This window comes from Hypomesus transpacificus, unplaced genomic scaffold (genome assembly GCF_021917145.1).
Source record: "Hypomesus transpacificus isolate Combined female unplaced genomic scaffold, fHypTra1 scaffold_89, whole genome shotgun sequence".
Lineage (NCBI taxonomy): Eukaryota > Metazoa > Chordata > Actinopteri > Osmeriformes > Osmeridae > Hypomesus > Hypomesus transpacificus.
Window position 1 is genome coordinate 417910 of NW_025814040.1, and position 18923 is coordinate 436832.

Consider the following 18923-nt stretch of genomic DNA (forward strand, 5'->3'; position numbering starts at 1 on the left):
GGGAAAGCCGGTGTTGGTTCTATGAGCTGAGCAGACTATAAAATATCAGAGTTGGCTAACGTTAATTTTTTAAAAATATTTATTTTGCAAAACGCCTGAAAACATGAATTTGTTTGTAAAAAAAAATCGTTGGCAAGTGACCATGGTATAAGCGGGATAATGCCCTTCGAGGTGTCCAATATCACCTGCGCGTCGGACGATTCGCGCGTCGGACGATTCACGCCTCCGCATTGTCCATTATCAGGTGATATTGGACACCTCGTCGGGCATTATCCCCACGTGAACTGATCAAGTTCTTGTTTCCACTCTGATGGTCTGATAACATTGCCTATTTTAATGCACTGTAAAAAAAAAAAATGGGTGATGGAAACAAAGCTGAACTGGAAAGATAAAACAATCCTGTGAACCTCACAAAGATGTATATTTGACATTTGCCAAGTTGAAGGTTGAAAAAAACATATTCACAATCAAAATACATCATGTGTTTTATTTGGTTCATTTCTTAACATGAAAACTACAGACATTTGGAAATATTAATGTAGATCAAGGTGCAAACATAAAAAGAAAGTAGTCTCATTGTAGTCCAGGCCATCGCGGAGTGAGTCTGGAAAAGTACAAAAACATCAGTTAGTTGTTGACACACCTAGATGACATTTGCTTACTTTCTGGACCTGTTTATTTTTGGTCTCCTAAATCAGCTAGAAATATAGTATAGTGTTTCCGCTATGTTGATTTTTTTGCCCACCACGGTTAAATTTCTGCCGCCACTGTATCAGAAATAGGGCTGTACAAAATTTGTGCCCGTCTATCAGCCGTGATTGTAACAGTGCATGTCGGAGAATAGCACAGTTGAGATTGCGTGTGTGCGTCCTTGAGAACTGCAAGTCGTATAACTTATAAAAACTTAAAAACGTTTTACATTTTGCACTACACTCATTCCTGTAATATTTGTATTTTATATTGTAAATTGGCAACTTATATTTTACTTATTGTATATTTTATTTTAATTGTATTCCACTTAGTATTGCTAGTTTATGTATCCTTAGTATAGTTAGACCACATATTTAAATTTAAGATTCCTATATGTTTACTGTATGCACCTTCCTGCCAAAGCAAATTCTGTGTCTGTGCAAACTTTCATGGCGAATAAATCCCATTCTGATTCTGATTCTGTTGTCAGTTCATGTAAGCCTGTTATTGTATTAGTCTATAGTTCTTGCAAATTTAAATTAAGTTAACTGGTGATTTTTGTTGTTTGTATTCTTCCCTTGCTAGCGAAATTGCACGTCTGTTGATTCGATAGCGATTGCTGCCCTTGCTCACGTTTGTATTTTAGGTGCATCATTATTTAAGACCTGACTAAATTAAATTTAAGACCTCGGATGAAAATATGGCCGTTTTTAAGATATTTTAAGGCCTTGAATTTAAAGTTCAGAATTTAAGACTTTTAAAGACTTTTTAAGACTTTGAAATACTTTTTTAGACTTTTTTAGACTTTTTAAGACCCCAACGGAACTCTGTAGTGGGTATATTGTTATTATTTGCTACAGAATGCTTAGCCTATCAAGATCGAATGAAGCAGACAGTGTCCATGCTTCCGAGTGGCCTACCTTAATTGATAGGCTATAGCCTATAGGCCACTGACCATTAACAATAAGTTGTTACGTAAATTATTAATTGGCAGCATTATTTAGAACATACTTTAAGGTGTCTTTTAAGTATGCAAATTTTATTTATTTAGGGGAAATAGGACGAAAATATGTGAAATATGGGGGGGGGGGGCGGGGGGGGCATTAGCCTTAACATCTACAATAAGTGGTTGGTTATTTTATCAAGAGACAGAGGAGGATTACAGTGCTCAGCTTATGTGGTTCTTGTTGGAAAATAAGCATCTATCCTTTGCTAACAAAAGCCTTGGCCCAAAGCCTCCCAACAAAAACAAACTACATTTTATTTCCAGTAATAATGATACACCCAGACATTGATGATTAATTTATGGGCAGTGCATGTTTTTCCTCACACAATAAATCAATAGAGCAATGATGGAATGCAACCACGACCCAAATCTAGTGTGCTTTTGCTCTACAGCTGACAGCGTCTCCATCCAACTAGACAGCATTAGTCTGTGTAAGAGGGCACAGCTGACTTGCCTGGCATTTCCTCACACAGACGGTGACAAAATATTAAATGCTTGCATGTAATTCCTTTCAAGTCTCCTGAGGGCACACAGGCCATTGTTCCTGCTCTCAGTCATATCCAGTCAAAAAAACAGAGTATGGGCCAACCATCTCTCTCCTTGTACGCACACACACACAAAAATGATCTTCGTAGTACATATATATTTTGGAATCTGTAAGATGGAGGGCAAAACATTGTGCTAGGTAAAATCACTGCAAAGATAGCTATATTTACAAATATATATGTTTTTTTTTTAAGCAAGAATTATAGCTTTGGGATTAATTCTGCTAACCCACAGCTGAGAAAGTGCATCTAAGTCACAATTTATGCCAACCATTTCAAACAATCTGAAAAAAAGAAAAGAAAATACATTACGATTATCTTTTTTACTATTATATGCATTATACATGGATTTCTGAAAGTCACACAAAATGTTTGGTTTGTTAACACATTTGGACAGCAATCTGAACCTGTTTACAAAAGGTGCTTGGATCCCATTGCATAATAAGATAGGCTGCTAGCCAGATAACTACATTACTCAATAGTGAGTACTAATTACAATCTATACTAACTATTCTAACATCTGTCTACCAATCCATCTGTCCAAATTAATCGGCCCAATGCCCCGTCTACTTTTATAAGACTTTATAGAGGTTATGTGCAATACCATTGTGGTTACAGACCCAAACTGTTTCTTTACCTTGTCGTACCCCATATTTCTGTAGGCATTAGAGCTTCAAAGTATTTTCATTTATGTATTAAATATTTTGAAGCTCTAATGCCTACAGAAAAGATAATCACATATAACTGTGATGAAATTACAGCTGTTGAGCAAGTAAGCTCTTCCAGCCAGTGACATCAATCTTAACCACATAAGCGCATAATAACTTAATCTAAAATTATACAACTGCTATGGATATGAGGTGCCAAAGTGCTTACAGGGCAAATACATGGACCAACAATAGTTGACCCTTCAGAAGTCACCCCTTTCTTGTACTTTGTCTGTAAACCAGTTGGTGGTAATTTTTTTGTAACATGAGTCAAGGCTCTGACATGAAGAGCAAGACATGACCAATATAGTCAGAGGGCTAGTGTTAACAATGCTAATCATTTACCCATAAAAAAAGAAGTATGAGGGGGGGGGTTATTTTTATCTAAATTCCTCTACAACAGCTGCCATCCCCACGAGTGTGTGGTCTGTTGCCTCGGTTGATGAGAGCAATGACACAGAGAAAGAGGACGAAGGAAAGGAAGAGAGAGGTGCATAGAGGGAGCAGGCACCATCAACGTGTGGATAAGTTATGGTAAAGCTCTTTATATTATACACACGCACATATATTTTACTCCAATTGCCATTTGCTTAAAAAATGATCTTATCCATAACTTAATGCCAAGGGAGACCACAAAACATCAAATAGTCTTTCCTAGTTTGATGACTTACTTTTCATTAAGCCTCCAGACCAGAAAATCATCATTGTAAGTAAGGTCTTAGAGATAAGGCCAAAGAGTAAAAGATTGAAGGAGATTATGTAGTCTTCTTTACCATTGATACATCTACAATGCGCATGTACACTATCACATCGGTAAGGCAAATTAAGCCATTTCAGAGGCCAGTTTGTGGCCGGTTTCATGGAGCGACCCTTACATTCCAGGACCCCTTCACAGTAGCGACACATTCCCTCACGATGGGAGACGCCTGATACCAGACGACAAAGTGCCAGTGATATTTTCCACATCGATAGCCATGTGACTTAACTGTGGGTGAAGGCGAGCATGGTTTGAATGACAGCACTCCAACGCAGATGGTTCTGCAAACGTACCCCATGCACATTTTCAGCCAAGGTCCTTGGGCATTCAACCCAAGTTGGTATTGCTCTCAAACTTGGTTAGAGTACTCAGCAAAGCTAGACGTATGTTTCCGCTTCCCCTGATGACAATTTGGAGCCAGAAATGATAAAGACATCACTCCGCACCAGACAAGGTTTTACCAATTGGAAAACGGCAATGTTTATTTTACATAAAGTTCAAAAAGCTCTTTCGCATTAACTGTGGAAGTCCCTATCTAGCATAACATCAAACCCAGAATACGTCCTAGGGGTTTGGGCTAATCCCCGAATGTTAACAACATCTGGCTCTGCGACTGATTAACATAACACTCTAAATGATACGATCCCTTTCCGTAATCATGATACCCCCCAGAAATGTTCATGCACCCCCAGTCAAAGCAGGCTGCATCCGGCCCTGGATAGAATGACATTTCAAAAAGATGGGAAAGCGAATATATGTTTGTGCTTCAAGGAGAAAGAACTGTATGTATTTTGTGTTATGAGGCGATGTCAGTCGTTACAGAGTACAATCTCCGTCGGCCTTTTGACACCAATCACAGAGATAAATACGCCAAATTTAGCCTTCAAGAAAAACAGCAGATTGTCCGAGAATTAAAAGGCGGACTGCAATCGCAGCAGAATACGTTCACAAAAGCTACAGCTAAAAACAATGTTTTTACATTGTAAACATTGTTAGATTGTAGTTACAACTGGCCCTTTGAGGGCAACCATAATGCTGATGTGGCCCTTGGTGAAAATGAGTTTGACACCCCTGGTTTACACCATACCAAACAGCTACTAACAAGGTTAGGTAAATTGCTTTCAAAAGGTATAACAATGAGACAATAGCTGCATATTAAACAGAACACTACATTAATTAGCCTGGCTGGTACTTCAATGTTTAAACCAAGGATTTGAACCGGTTCAAGGAACAAAAACCAGAAACAGTTGATATTTCGTTAGAAACAAAAACGAAACCAGATCTTTTTGACTGTTGTTGAACAGTAATGTTTCTTTGAATTAAAAGTAACCGGTAAATATATATATTTTCGTTATTCTATTTAGTACAACAACTTAAAATAAGTAATTTTGGTGCAATTTACTTCATGTCTTCCTCAACAATGTATTCAACTAAAAACATAACTTTGTATGCAGTTTGGCGGTTCATTTACTCAACAGCGGAATTCTGGGGCCTGCAAACGAGTTTCAAAGAACAAATAAAACCACCATTGTCTTGTATAAACACACAAAAACGCAAACTTGTGAAAACAATGATGTTGTAAGTACTTCAAAATAACGTGTGAGACTTTCTAAACTACAATCCACACTGTGGAAGAATGCTTCTGTGCACAGGTGCGTTATGTTTTTTTACAAAGTGACATTGACAATGTCCTTGCATGCAGGAAACTGCGTTTTTAATTGTTTTCGCAGATTTGTCTATACCCAAAACTTCAGTATTTAGTATATTGTTGTCATGTAAATACACCCTTAAACTTACCGGTGACAGGCAGTGATATTGCGTGAAAGTGAAATGTGTGGTCTAAAGCCTTCTGCAACCAGAGGTGGTAAATATTATGCTATGTACCTTGTGAATGTCAGGCATCAACCTCATCAAAGTTTTATACAAATGCTATGATGTAAAGATAACTTCTTGAAAACAGCTAACTAGGCTCCAGTTACACAGAAAAGTCTAAATACAAGTTTAGCATACGAGTTTCTCTTCACAGGTCACGGACAGGCCTTCTTGTTGTTGTTACTCTAGCACAGGGGGGGCAAACTCAAATACCCAGTGGGCCAAAATGTAAAACCTGAACAAAGTCGCGGGCCAACATTGAACAAATTAACCTTTTAATATGGACCCAAACAAGTTTTGCTTTAACATTGAATATGGAACAAGCATCGCTTATTACCATACAATATATAATTTAATAGTGGAGACATGCAAAATCGAATTTCAAATGAAAAAACACATCAATGGCATTCATTTATTAAATACATACAATAAAAAAAAAAATGTATGCCTCTTTTCTATTTGCAGCCTTCTGATTTAAATACCAAAATAAACTTTTTCCACTGGCTAATAATTTTACAAATAAAATGATAATAAATCAATCAACCATTCAAGCCCATGCCTTGTAGCAAGAAAAAGTGCATAAAGAAAACATTAATTATTACACACTGGTCTAATCTGATGTGCCCAAGCCAGATACCTGGCATCTCTTCTTGGATGCTAGTTCATCAATGTCTGGGCTCAAGCTCTGAGCTGAAGAAATCCTCAGTATCGAGCGAAGATGTTCATCAGTCAGACGTCTCCTGTGAGTTGTTTTGGTCGTCTTCATCGAGGAGAAAAGTTGCTCGCATAGATAAGTGCTGCCGAACATGGAGAGCATCTGAGCAGCTTGGGTGCGGAGCTGAGGCATTGTGTCAGGGATGAACCGTGGAAACTGTGCGGCGCCCACAACATCATACTTTGACTTCAGCGTGTCGTTGCACTGGAGTTCAATCAGCTCCATTTGGATGTTGGTTGGTGCATTTTCCACATCAACTGCAAAGGTATTACTAAGCAGTTCAAACTTGCATTTCTGGGCATCGAAGTCGGCTAATCGCCGGCTAAACTCAGCGGCGGGAACACTGAGTTTTTCAGAAAACTGTGTGCATGGGAACACGGCGGTAGAGATCTGCGCTTTTATGGAATGGCAGCAGGGAAAATGGCAAGGGTTTCCTTGCAGCATCTGATTCTCCCACAGGCACAGTTTAGTTTTGAAGGCCCTCACTGCAGCGTACATGTCTGTGATGATGCGCCCCCGCCCCTGAAGCTGCAGGTTCAGCGCATCGAGATGGATCGAGATGTCACAGAGAAAGGCCAGCTCACACAGGAACTTTGCTCCCAGAGCTCTGCTGTATCCTTCCCTTTGGTTTCCAGGAATTTACATATTTCCTCACGCAGCTCAAAAAATCTGTTCAGTACTTTTCCTCTGCTTAGCCATCTCACCTCTGTGTGATACGGCACGTCTGCGTATTCCGAACCACACTCCTCCAGAAAAGATTTTAACTGGCGGTGATTTAGACCTTTGGCTCTTATAAAGTTAAATATCTGTGTTACTGTGGTCATAACATGTTCCATCTTTAGGGCTTTGGCACACAGTGCTTCCTGATGTATGATGCAGTGGTAAACAGTTAGCTCATCTGCACAGTTCTCTTCCCGCATCTTCTCCCGAACCATGCCCACCAGTCCACTCTTTTTACCGCACATCGCTGGCGCACCATCTGTCGTTAATCCAACGAGTTTATCCCATGGCAGCTTTATTTCAGTTACACATTTGGAAACCTCCTCAAAGATTTCCTTTCCTGTGGTTGTGCCATGCATTGATTTGAATCCCAATAGCTCCTCCGTAACACACAGATTTGAGTCCACTCCACGGATGAAGACTGACAGCTGAGCAGTATCAGATCGCAGCTCTCATCCACAGCGAGGGAGAACGCAACAAAATCTTTTCCCTTTTCCATCAGCTGGTCATACAGATTGGTGGCAAGATCACATGTGCGATCAGCTACTGTGTTCCTGCTCAGGCTCACGTTTGAAAATGCTTGTTTTTTCTCTGGGCAAACCTTCATCATGCACTTTTTCACAAACTCTCACTCATTAAAGGGCCGGGCTGATTTTGCGATCTCTGCTGCCACTATATAACTAGTCTTTACAGCAGCCTCGCTTTGTGATGTGGCTTTTTTAAACATATTCTGTTGTGAAACCAAACTTCTTTTCATCTCCTCTACTTTCTGGCTCCTTTGAGCCATGTCCAGGTCCTTGTATTTGTCATGGTGTTTCGTTTCATAGTGTCGTCTAATGTTGTACTCCTTACTTACAGCCACGTTGACTCCACAAACAAGACAAACAGGTTTGTCTTTTACATATGTAAACAGATATTCTGCCTCCCACTTGTCCAGAAAGCTCCTGTTTTCTGCCTTTCTTTTCGTCATTTTTGGGAAGGGTTAACTCGCTGACAGTTGTAGCGTCTATGTTGCTATGACTACTGTCACAGAGGAGAGAGCGTTTCTGGGTCCTGTCCTGATTGGCGTGCAAGACAGCAGAAGACAGGGGGAAGACAGCAGAGCATTAGGGGATCGTACCAAATTTGGCCCGCGGGCCAGAGTTTGACACCCATGCTCTAGCATGCATCGGGTGAGGGTCCCACCCAGGTCTGTGATTGACCACAATTGCAACCAATCAAATGACTGGGAAGCCATGGTGGTTCTCGGCCCAAGGCCACAGCGCTCGCTTGGAACTGCACTCCCTAACATGTAGGAAATTTTTTTGACAATACAACAATAAAACACTTAAAATGACTAAACATGGATCCTACCATTCTCAAGAATATTCAATCACGTATGATAATCGGTTAAATAAGATTAACAAGCTATATTTCACTTGCATTTGGTGGGAAGCTACCAGACAACATTGCTCAAGATCTCAAGAAGAAAATATCCATTATTTTGGTGGGTTGTTGTAGTCTACATAGACACGTTAATGTGATTGGCTAAAATTGGAAGATATATCCGATAGGCTGCAGAGAATCTTTTAGAAAAAAAATAATTTGTGAATCTACGCGCGTCGGGAAAGTTCCAAAAATCCACACAAAAATGCAGGTATTTGTAACTCGTGTTCGTTTTTATCAGTGCATCAAGTGCACTGCGATTACCTCACTATACATTTTGTGAAGAATACCGTTTGCTTCATGTTTTGAACAATACGAATAGACATTGTAGATTACTGCACAAATTGTTTTATCAATTATAATGGCTGAAATTTCATTGTGTTTACACAATTGACTTAATGAGCAAGGACAAATGCGGGTCCTGAGGTTAGACCTGTTGAGAACCACTGGTGTAGATAGGAGAAAGAATGAAGAAGGGAAGAAGAGGTGGAGTGATAACAAATGGGGATAGTCTGAATTCACACTGTGCTTCTGATTTTCGGAAGTAGCCACATGTATTACAAACTTCTGCAAGACTGGCAAGCATTGGGTAGATTGTATGGGTTAGGAAGTTGTACTGCTTGACTGATGTTTTTACACTTGAAAAAACTACAAACTCTTCCACACATGCAACAACTCATACTCACGGATTGGTGGACCCAAATCCTCCAGAAAAGGCTGTAAGAAAACAAGACGACAATTTACAATTCACATCAATACATCATAAAAAAGTCAGTATTGTGTTTTTCAACAAACCAATTGTATTTGTGCTGGCTGGCCACAAGGAAAAGAACTGCTATAAAGCTGCAGCAGAATGACCATAGTCATAGCCTTGTTGCACCATGCCACATTCAAAGTCACTTTAATCCCATTTCTTCCCCATTCTGATACTCGGTTTGAACTTCAGCAAGTTGTCTTGACCACGTCTACATGCCTAAATGTAGGTAAAGGTGCTGCCATGGGATTGGCTGATTAGCTATTTGTGTTAACAAGCAATTGAAAAGGTGTACCTTATTAAGTGGCCGGTGAGTGTATTTCTCCATAAGATATCTCAGAGTTCTCCAACTAATTAGTTTGAGCAATTGTGCCTTTTAGTGGCCCACTCTGCCATTTTTGTTTTATTTTGTTGGGCAATCATTTAATGGAGAAGCAGTAGCCTAGGCTAGAAACGTTTTGGCTTTATATTTCAGCTGTAAAGTAGACCAATCAGCTTGTAGCCATGTGAAAGACTCAACCGGAGGAGTACATGCAACAGTGAGGAAGAAAACTCTTGCAAATTAGCAATTTTATGTATGGAAAAATTCCACAGAAGGATTGTAATACCCTTCGTAATAAAGTTAGAAACTGAAGTGAGGAATCGAAATTACATTTACATTTATTCATTTAGCAGACGCTTTTATCCAAAGCGACTTCCAAGAGAGAGCTTCACAAAGTGCATAGGTCACTGATAATAACAACAAGATAGCCCCACAGCATTGCGGGTAGTCAAAAACAAGAAGTACATATTGTGAACAACCAAAAAATAGTGCTAAAGGGAAGAAACCATAAGAGCATGTAGTTAAACAAGTTAAAATTACACAACATTAATCTCTAAGTGCAGGTGTACCTGTAGGAAAGCAATAAAAATAGGATTAACTAAAAAAAAAAAAAGAATACAACAGTTTAAATCAGCTACCACTAACCAACAAGAGCAACAGTCTAAGCAAGAGTCATTGTGAACCTTGAGGAAACTAGCGTTGGGTTCAGCAAACCATTCCTAAGTACCATTGTACTCCCGGAACAAGTGCGTCTTGAGCCTTCTCTTGAAGGTGGAGAGACAGTCCGTGTCTCTGATGGAGGTGGGGAGTTGATTCCACCCCTGGGGTGCCAGGCAGGAGAAGAGCTTGTGCTGGGACCGGGCAGTCTTGAGAGGTGGGACCACCAGGCGGTTGTCTGAAGAAGACCGTAGGTGGCGGGTGGGGGTGTAAGGCTGCAGGAGAGACTTGATGTAGTCGGGCGCAGTCCCGTTCACTGCTCGGAAGGTCAGTACCAGGGTCTTGAATCTGATGCGGGCCGTTATGGGTAGCCAGTGGAGGGAGATGAGGAGCGGGGTAACGTGGGAGCGTCTGGGTAGATTGTAGACCAGACGGGCCGCTGCATTCTGAATTCTCTGAAGAGGGCGGGTTGCGCATGATGGGAGACCGGCGAGCAGCGAGTTGCAGTAGTCCAACTTGGAGAGGACAAGTGCTTGGACAAGCAGCTGGGTGGAGTGCTCAGACAGGTATCTCCTGATCTTCCGGATGTTGTAGAGGGTGAATCTACACGACCGGGAGACCGCAGCAATGTGGGCCGTGAGGGAGAGCTCGTCATCCATGGTAACCCCAAGGTTCCTGGCAGAGGATGAGGGGGTCACCGTCGCAGATCCCAGGGTGATTGAGAAGTCATGGGAGATGGAGGGTTTGGCCGGGATGATGAGAAGTTCCGTTTTGGCAAGGTTCAGCTGGAGGTGGTGCTGGTGGAGCTGGTGAAATTAGAATGTCTTATTGAATCCACGGTACGGAGACCTCCTTAATTCAGGGAGTCAGATGGCTGAGCGGTGAGGGAGTCGGGCTAGTAATCAGAAGGTTGCCGGATTGATTCCCCGCCGTGCAAAATGACGTTGTGTCCTTGGGCAAGGCACTTCACCCTACTTGCGTCGGGGAGAATGTCCCTGTACTTACTGTAAGTCGCTCTGGATAAGAGCGTCTGCTAAATGACTAAATGTAATTCCACCAACACGCTTTCCGACATGGAGGCAGAGTCTGGGGAGAGTTTGGTCCGCATTGCCGGTAGTAAGTCGAACTTGTTCCCGGTGAGGGTTGGACTCCGCCAGGGCTGCCCTTTGTCACCGATTCTGTTCATAACTTATATGGACAGAATTTCTAGGCGCAGCCAGGGCGTTGAGGGGGTCCGGTTTGGTGACCTCAGGATTGGGTCGCTGCTTTTTGCAGATAATGTGGTCCTGTTGGCTTCATCGGGCCGCGACCTTCCGCTCTCACTGGAGCGGTTTGCAACCAAATGCTAAGCGGCTGGGATGCGAATCAGCAACTCCAAATCTGAGGCCATGGTTATCGTCCGGAAAAGGGTGGAGTGCTATCTCCGGGTCGGGGAGGAGATCTTGACCCAAGCGGAGGAGTATCTCGGGGTGTTGTTCACGAGTGAATGGAGCGCGAGATCGACAGGCGAACGGTGCGGCGTCCGCAGTGATGCGGGCTCTGCATTGGTTCGTCGTGGTGAAGAAGGAGCTGAGTCGAAAGGCGAACCTCTCTATTTACCAGTCGATCTACGTTCCTACCCTCACCTATGGTCACGAATTGTGGGTAGTGACCGAAAGAATGAGATCGCGAATACAAGCGGCCGGAATGAGCTTTCTCCACAGGGTGTCCGGGCTCTCCCTTAGAGATAGGGTGAGAAGCTCGGTCATCCGGGAGGGGTTCAGCGTAGAACCACTGGTCCTCCGCGTTGAGAGGAGCCAGCTGAGGTGGCTCGGGCATCTGATCAGGATGCCTCCTGGACGCCTCCCTGGTGAGGTGTTCTGGGCACGTCCCACTGGGAAGAGGCCCCGGGGAAGACCCAGGACACGCTGGAGGGACTATGTCTCTCGGCTGGCCTGGGAACGCCTTGGGGTCCACCAGTAAGAAGCTGGTGGAAGTGGCCGGGGAGAGGGAAGTCTAGGCCTCCCTGCTTAGGTTGCTGCCCCTGCGAACCGACCCCCGGACAAGCTGCAGATAACGAACGAATAATACTGCACAAATACTGACCTCCCCCTCCAGACTGTCCAAAGCCCGAAAAACCGCCAGGCTGGGGGGCTCCGAACCCTGAAGCAGGCTGCTGCTGAGCCAGGCTGCTGAATGACGGCGCTGCACTCTGACTGGCTAGAGAACCAAATGTTGGCCCGCTCTGTGGTGATGCAAAGCTGTGAAAAGGAGAGACAAAAAATGCACAAACACATGTTGACTCTTGCAATACCAAACAATATTTGTTATATATTTATGGTTCATATTTTTCACAAGTTGGAGAGAGACAGGAAAGTAGAAAGGGAGAGACGGAAGCTGTGCAGGAAATTGCCCTAGTTGGATTCAAACCTAGGCATTGGTATTAAGTGTTAAAGGTTTAAAGTTATTAAGAGTATAGAGGACATTATTTCCCCCCAGGTTTTGTGAGCTAATTAGCTCATGTTAGCAAACTACATTAGTGAACAGCATTTAGCAGATGCCAGCTTGAAATATTAAGCTAACTCATGTATCATCATGTATGAAAATATCTTTATCTCGTGCATCCGTTTTTTTGTTGGAGGACTATATAGCTTAATTATATATATTTTGCCATACTTTTAGGGGACAGGAGGTCATTTTGGAGGGGGCACACCGCAAATAAGACTTTTTCTATGTTGGAAATAGAGGGGGGAGCAAGTCTACCAGAGTTGGCCAATGTGTCTGAGGGTCCATGAGTGATTATTCAACTTTGTGGGTATGGTGGGTTAAAGGGACAATTTAAGGAGAACCAGGAAAAGGAGCAGCCTAACCATGAGTCACCGTCGCACGGTGTGAATTTTGGGACTGAAAAGGACTGTAAACGAGACTGGCGGCGACTTGACGGTGAGTGCATGAAAGGAACGGCGGCAACGGCAACGTCTATATCTACTGGCGGCGGCATCTACTGGCAGCGGCGTCTGCCGGCGGTAGACCTTCTGTTAGGCGGTAGACCCATACGTCTACCTTCTTTTGAACGCATGTTCGAAAGTATTTTAAAACCATACGTCTACAAAGTATGTCTGAGATAAGTACGTCGCTACTAAGCCGTGTAAGACACGGCGTCACTATACGTCGCCAAACAACAATACACTTGCTAAGTACATCACCGCCCGCCACTGTCACCAGTGTGACTAATTTTTCACACGTTATTGAGTGAAATCAAGTCGTGCAATAGGCTACATGTAGAGTAGCTAACTGTGCATAGCCTGTAGTATGCTCATTGTTTGTAAGCTATTCACATTTTGTTGGTGTCCCTTTGTCCTATTGTTACAGTGGATATAAAAATTCTACTGAAGAAGCCGCGCTTTCAATGAACCAAAACCTGGAATAGTCTAGGTGACCACAATACAGTGTGTTTCATGCTTGTAAAGTTTGCATTATTTAATGCATTTGTTATATTGCTTGCATTTGATTATTTCCCAACGCGGCAACAGTGTAGTTTAATTGTTCCGAGTTTATTTGATGTGTTTGTTAACTTGGTGGTGCAAATAAGTTACTAATGAATGTAACCTATTGCTAATAGAGTTTAAATGTATTATTTTGCCTTCAGACTACACTTTTCTGCACTGGTGTAGAAGTGCGAGACAGCAAATTAAACATCTTCAGACCATCAGTAAAGGTTTTCATTATTTGTGTGGACGCTACACTAACAGAAACCAGCAGACTTATGACATGATACAAAAGTTTATTTGTCACTAGCCTATTGATATTGCTCATAATATTAACCTTGAACACATGATTCTATACCATTAAATACACAACTGCAGACAAAATTACAGGGTTAATACACAGTAGCTTAGGGGTGTAGGGTCACTTAAGCTCTAGAACAATCATTAGCCTATACCTCTAATACAGAATTTAAGGCAGCATCAGAAATGGGAAAAAGGTCAGAATTAATAACACGTAGACCACATATTAATCTATTTTCAGTCTTTAAAAAGCAATGTTTTGGCTACACAAAGGAAATAATTAAATTATCATTTAGAATAGGCTACAAAAAAGAAAATAAAACAAATGATTAGATATCCACTGCCTGTCTTGTAATTCTGAAAGTTGTTAAAGTGAATAGGCTGAACATCAACATGTAACATCAAGTATAGCCTAGAATTTCCAAACTAATTAGCTTTCATATGCCTACTTGGACCATGTCCTGACAATAAGTAAAGAACATTAGGCTACATGTTTTGCCAGGATAACTGGATCTAGACCATTGAATGTTAAAATGTGTTTAATGTCGGGCTTCGTATTTATAGAACAACAGCTGTCTAATACACAACGTGCGTGGCATCCATTAGCCAATTAATTCGCCTACATTTTTTGAAAAATTGAAGGAGGACAACAAATGTTCTAATGAATCACCGACTAACTACCATACAGTCTATGCTTACAACACGGAAATGAATGACACATTGAGAATGCAAGTCATCTTCTGACCTTGCCTTTCCTCTGTGCAAAAAGCTCCAAAATTATTGACTGGCAAAAACCTTTTTAACTATAAATTTATTCTGAAATGTATTTAAAAGTATGGCGACGGCGTACTAATCCACAAGTAGATGTGACGACGTAGACTACTTATTCACAAGTCCTTAGGCATGTTCTCCGTGGCCCTTTTTGCTCGCCATACATGGGTAACGTCTTCTACACGCGTGTCTCGCACAGGTAGTGATTGACGGCTAATATTAACCAATCTAAAATCTGCATTAAAGTTAAGAATCTAAAGATTAAGTTTATGTAACTGTATCAGCCACTGTACCGGCCACAACCGGCCACTGTATCAGCTCACAGCAGGCACCATCTGTGCAATTAGCACAGAAGCACACGTCGCGCCACAACAGTTATTTACACTTGCACAAATGCTCCTGTAAGGAGTTGGAAAGACGGGAGGTCGGCAAACTTCTCCCTTTTGGCCCAAAACTTTGTGGGTCTTTTATTCAAGTAGGCTACAAAGACAGGGCCGGCCTAAGTCTTTATGGGCCTTAAGCAGAATTTATTTGGGGGCCCCTTGGCGTTGCAACTTTTTTTTCTTTCTTAATTCCCATTGTTATTTGATGAAATGTATCATTTTTTCCATAGTTTTTGGTGCGCCGTTTATTCAAGGGCGGCGTTTATTTGAGGGCGACGTTTAATCTAAGAAATACGGTATTTTAGGCTACCTGAACATGTTAGTTCACTACATGAAATGTTCTTAGGTTGTTTGAACACTACGGTCTTCTAAATCACCCATCAAGCAACGAGCAAATTTTATTGTTAGTTAGCTAGCTCTATCTCATCTGCTTTTTATTAACGCTGATTTGCAAGGAATGCAAGAACAGCTCGATAACGAAAACACCTAGACTACCTAAGCTACTGTACAGTAAACTAGTTTAGCTTGCTAACGCAAGAGCACCTACTTCTCCAGTTCTTTCAATAAATAATCTAGACAGGCACTAACAATAGGCTAGATTGCTATTCGTTTTCTGGCTATTTTTTCATAAGCTTCCCATCTAATGCAGGCTAACAGCTAGCCTCTAGCTAGCTACAGTAATTTGATAAGGTATGTTGATGTGATATTTGAAACGTATTTAGCCAACAGTGGACCCCTCGTGCAAAAAAAGAGAATGTTCATTAATGTTATTTCAGGACATGCTACTCCTACCGTATTTCTGGGGCGGCGTTTATTAAACAATGTTCATTTTTGGTGCAGCGTTAAATCGAGAGTGGCGTTTAATTGCAGAAACACGGTACAATAAACAAATTTCATGTATATTGGGGGCCCTCTGGCAGCTATGGGGGCCCTAAGCAGCCGCTTAGTTCGCTTATGCCTTGGGCTGGCCCTGTACAAGGACAATACCTTTTGAACCGAAAATTTAGTTGGCTACCCAAAACGTAGCTCAGACCTCACTGCGCCCTTAAATGGTTGAGTGTCCAATTGAACCTGTCCAGTGAATTACATACAAGTAGTCTGCTACACACACAATACACACGTCGCACAGATCATTTCGGGAGCATATGCATCCAAAATTGCCACAATTTTTTGCCTTAAAAAATGTAGAGTTAAAGAAATTGGCCTCTCCATAAGGTCATTTTATTTAAACTATTTATTCATTGAATTTAAAGAAAACTTACAATATCGTGATATGTATCGTCATCGGGATATGAAAGGATCTCTATCAGGATATGACATTTTGGCCATATCGCACAGCCCTACAGCACATTATCAGTAATACATTTGTACTTAACACACATATAGATGGTGGGCCGAGCCCACGTATCTGCTATAGTTTTTTCAAATGACCCCGTCCCCGTCGATGGAGGAGCTGGATTTTTGATATTATCAACGTAATTTCTTTCTTAAAACATTTGTGTTTGTTGGCACATCCAATTCTTGTAATTTTTTTCTGTAGCTTAGTTCAAAGTTAGCAACTTTATCAGGCAATCGTCTCAACTACCCAAGTCTCCAAACAACCAGAACTCGTGTATCATCTTTTTAGCTAACCGAATGGTTTGTAACAAGATCAGCTGATAGTAAAAACAACCTAGGTGACCATGCGTCAAGTAGCTAGCCTAGTAAGCCTACAAGTCTCGGCACCACAATGGTAGCTCGGTGAGCTTTATTTAAATACTTGATTTCCGTGTCACTGTCTGTCTTTAATTGACCTTATTTTCTTCATTTTTTATCCGTGGCGGTGATTTAAACTGTTGGGCACTCACTGACCTGGAGACTTAGCTGGCTGTGCTCAGGGTAGCCAAAAAACACTAAGAAATATGAGAACATTATTGAGACGTTTTTATACAACGAATGCCATAATATGTAGCATGTTGAAAGTGTTTATTTAGTTTTGGCTCTTCCTCTTGTGTTTAGTAAAGACTTGAAATTGACACTGGCTGAGACCCTGAATGGGGTAGCCCTTGGAAGTGATCCCCAAAAACCCTGTAAAAAGTAATACACAACATCCGAGTTGGACTGTTTTAAAACATCTGATGCTATAATGTGTTCCAGGTAGAGGGTGTAAGTTGTCTTGTGTCTACCTCTTGTTGAGTGTACTGTAGACTGAGCTGGCTGGTGATGGGACCCTGAGCTGACTGGAGATGGTAGACTGAGCTGGCTGGTGAAGGGACCCTGAGTTGACTTGAGATGGTAGACTAAACTGGCTGGTGAAGGGACTGAGCTGACTGGAGATGGTAGACTGAGATGGCTGGTGAAGGGTCCCTGTGCTGACTGGAGATGGTAGACTGAGCTGGCTGATGATGGGACCCTGAGCTGACTGGAGATGGGAGACTGAGCTGTGTCAACATAATCAAACGAGCGATAGGTCTCGGCCTGCTCTAAAAGTTAATTCCCGACCTTTAACCCTCGTCATTGTCTTTCTTGCTCTGTACTTACACTTCTAAAGATTATGTTTTTGAATCTCTTCACTCTATAGCCTTTATTGTACAAACTCTACAAAAGCATTGTCTCCTCTCTCTTCAGCCTCAAAAAGGTCACTGACAACAGTATCTGAAGCTAGTTTTCATGACGTTATGTGACTTTCTCCCTCCAATGTCTGGTCAAATGGGTTCATCATAAATTTTATTGTTGACATGTTTTGAATATCCTTTATATATTTTCATGATTCATGCAGTTCACTGTGTTGGAGTGATGTGGTGCATCTATGCATAGGCTGTCTGCTCTATGACTTGCTCTATCACAGGCAGTGTTTTCAAAACCATTCTCCTGTTGTCTCTGAGCAACAAAATCCCCAGATTGTACCTGTAGGTATATGCAAAATGTATTCTCATTTTCTCTCCAGACTGTTTATCTCCAGCCAGTAAGAAGAAAGGCATCTTGCATAGTTTATCTTATCGTAAGAAAAAAAAACATGGGAGGAGACACTCGGACGACTAGAGGGGCATGGTATTCCACATCAGATTATAGGTCTTCTTTGTCTTGCCCATCCTCTCCTCTGCCCTGCCCGTCCCGTCTGTGCTTTTAATAAGCATGCAATGTCTGTCAAAAAAAATTCAAATAAAATGTGGTGCACTTAGATTGTAACAGCAAAAATAATTTTGCAGTAGGTTATTTGTATACATTGACCCCACTGTACATCTTGCCATACAGAAATGCTTCTCCAGAGCTGCATTTTCACTCTTACGTGCTTTAGCTATATTTGTTGTGTTGGTGAAGTTACTGTAACACCCCAGTGAAATCCAGCATTACCTAGCACAGTGGTTCCCAACCATGGTCATCAGGGCACCCCTGTCCTGCATGTTTTAGATTTTTCCATGCTCCAACACACCTGATTCAAATGATGAAATAAGCAGGCTTTTCTGCAGAGCTGTCAATATGTATTGATAAGTGTTACTGATGTGGTATACCTACTCTTGGCTAATTATAATTACGTATGTCATTGATTCATGTCATTATTTTATGTTTAGGCAACACACATTAAACAATACTGTACATTTATTTGACCAATGTTCTGCACATGCCATTATCACTAAACTGTTAACTTTATCACTCTGATGACTAAAAGCAGCGCAATAATATAACAAATATGCTCGTTTAAGTAGAATGTTGCAATGTTTCTTTAGAGAATACCTGAATTTGCCATTTGTTTAACTTTTTTCCATACATTTGAAGCCCAGTCGACCACTGACGATATACCGGCTCACCAAAATGCACATGTGAATGTTTACTTCCTACTTTACTCGCCTTG

General features: G+C 41.6%; 1 protein-coding gene across 2 annotated transcripts in view; it reads right to left on the reverse strand.

Moving 5' to 3' along the window:
* Positions 1-467: 467 nt before the first annotated feature.
* Positions 468-18923, reverse strand: part of nup214 (nucleoporin 214) — a 180962-nt gene continuing 162506 nt past the window's right edge. For both annotated transcript variants that reach the window (XM_047018075.1, XM_047018076.1), the window contains 3 exons: positions 12256-12410; positions 9124-9154; positions 468-604 (listed from right to left, as the gene is read on the reverse strand). In XM_047018075.1, the coding sequence (XP_046874031.1) occupies positions 574-604; positions 9124-9154; positions 12256-12410 (217 nt within the window). In that variant the 3' untranslated portion in view covers positions 468-573. The remainder of the gene's footprint in view (positions 605-9123; positions 9155-12255; positions 12411-18923) is intronic.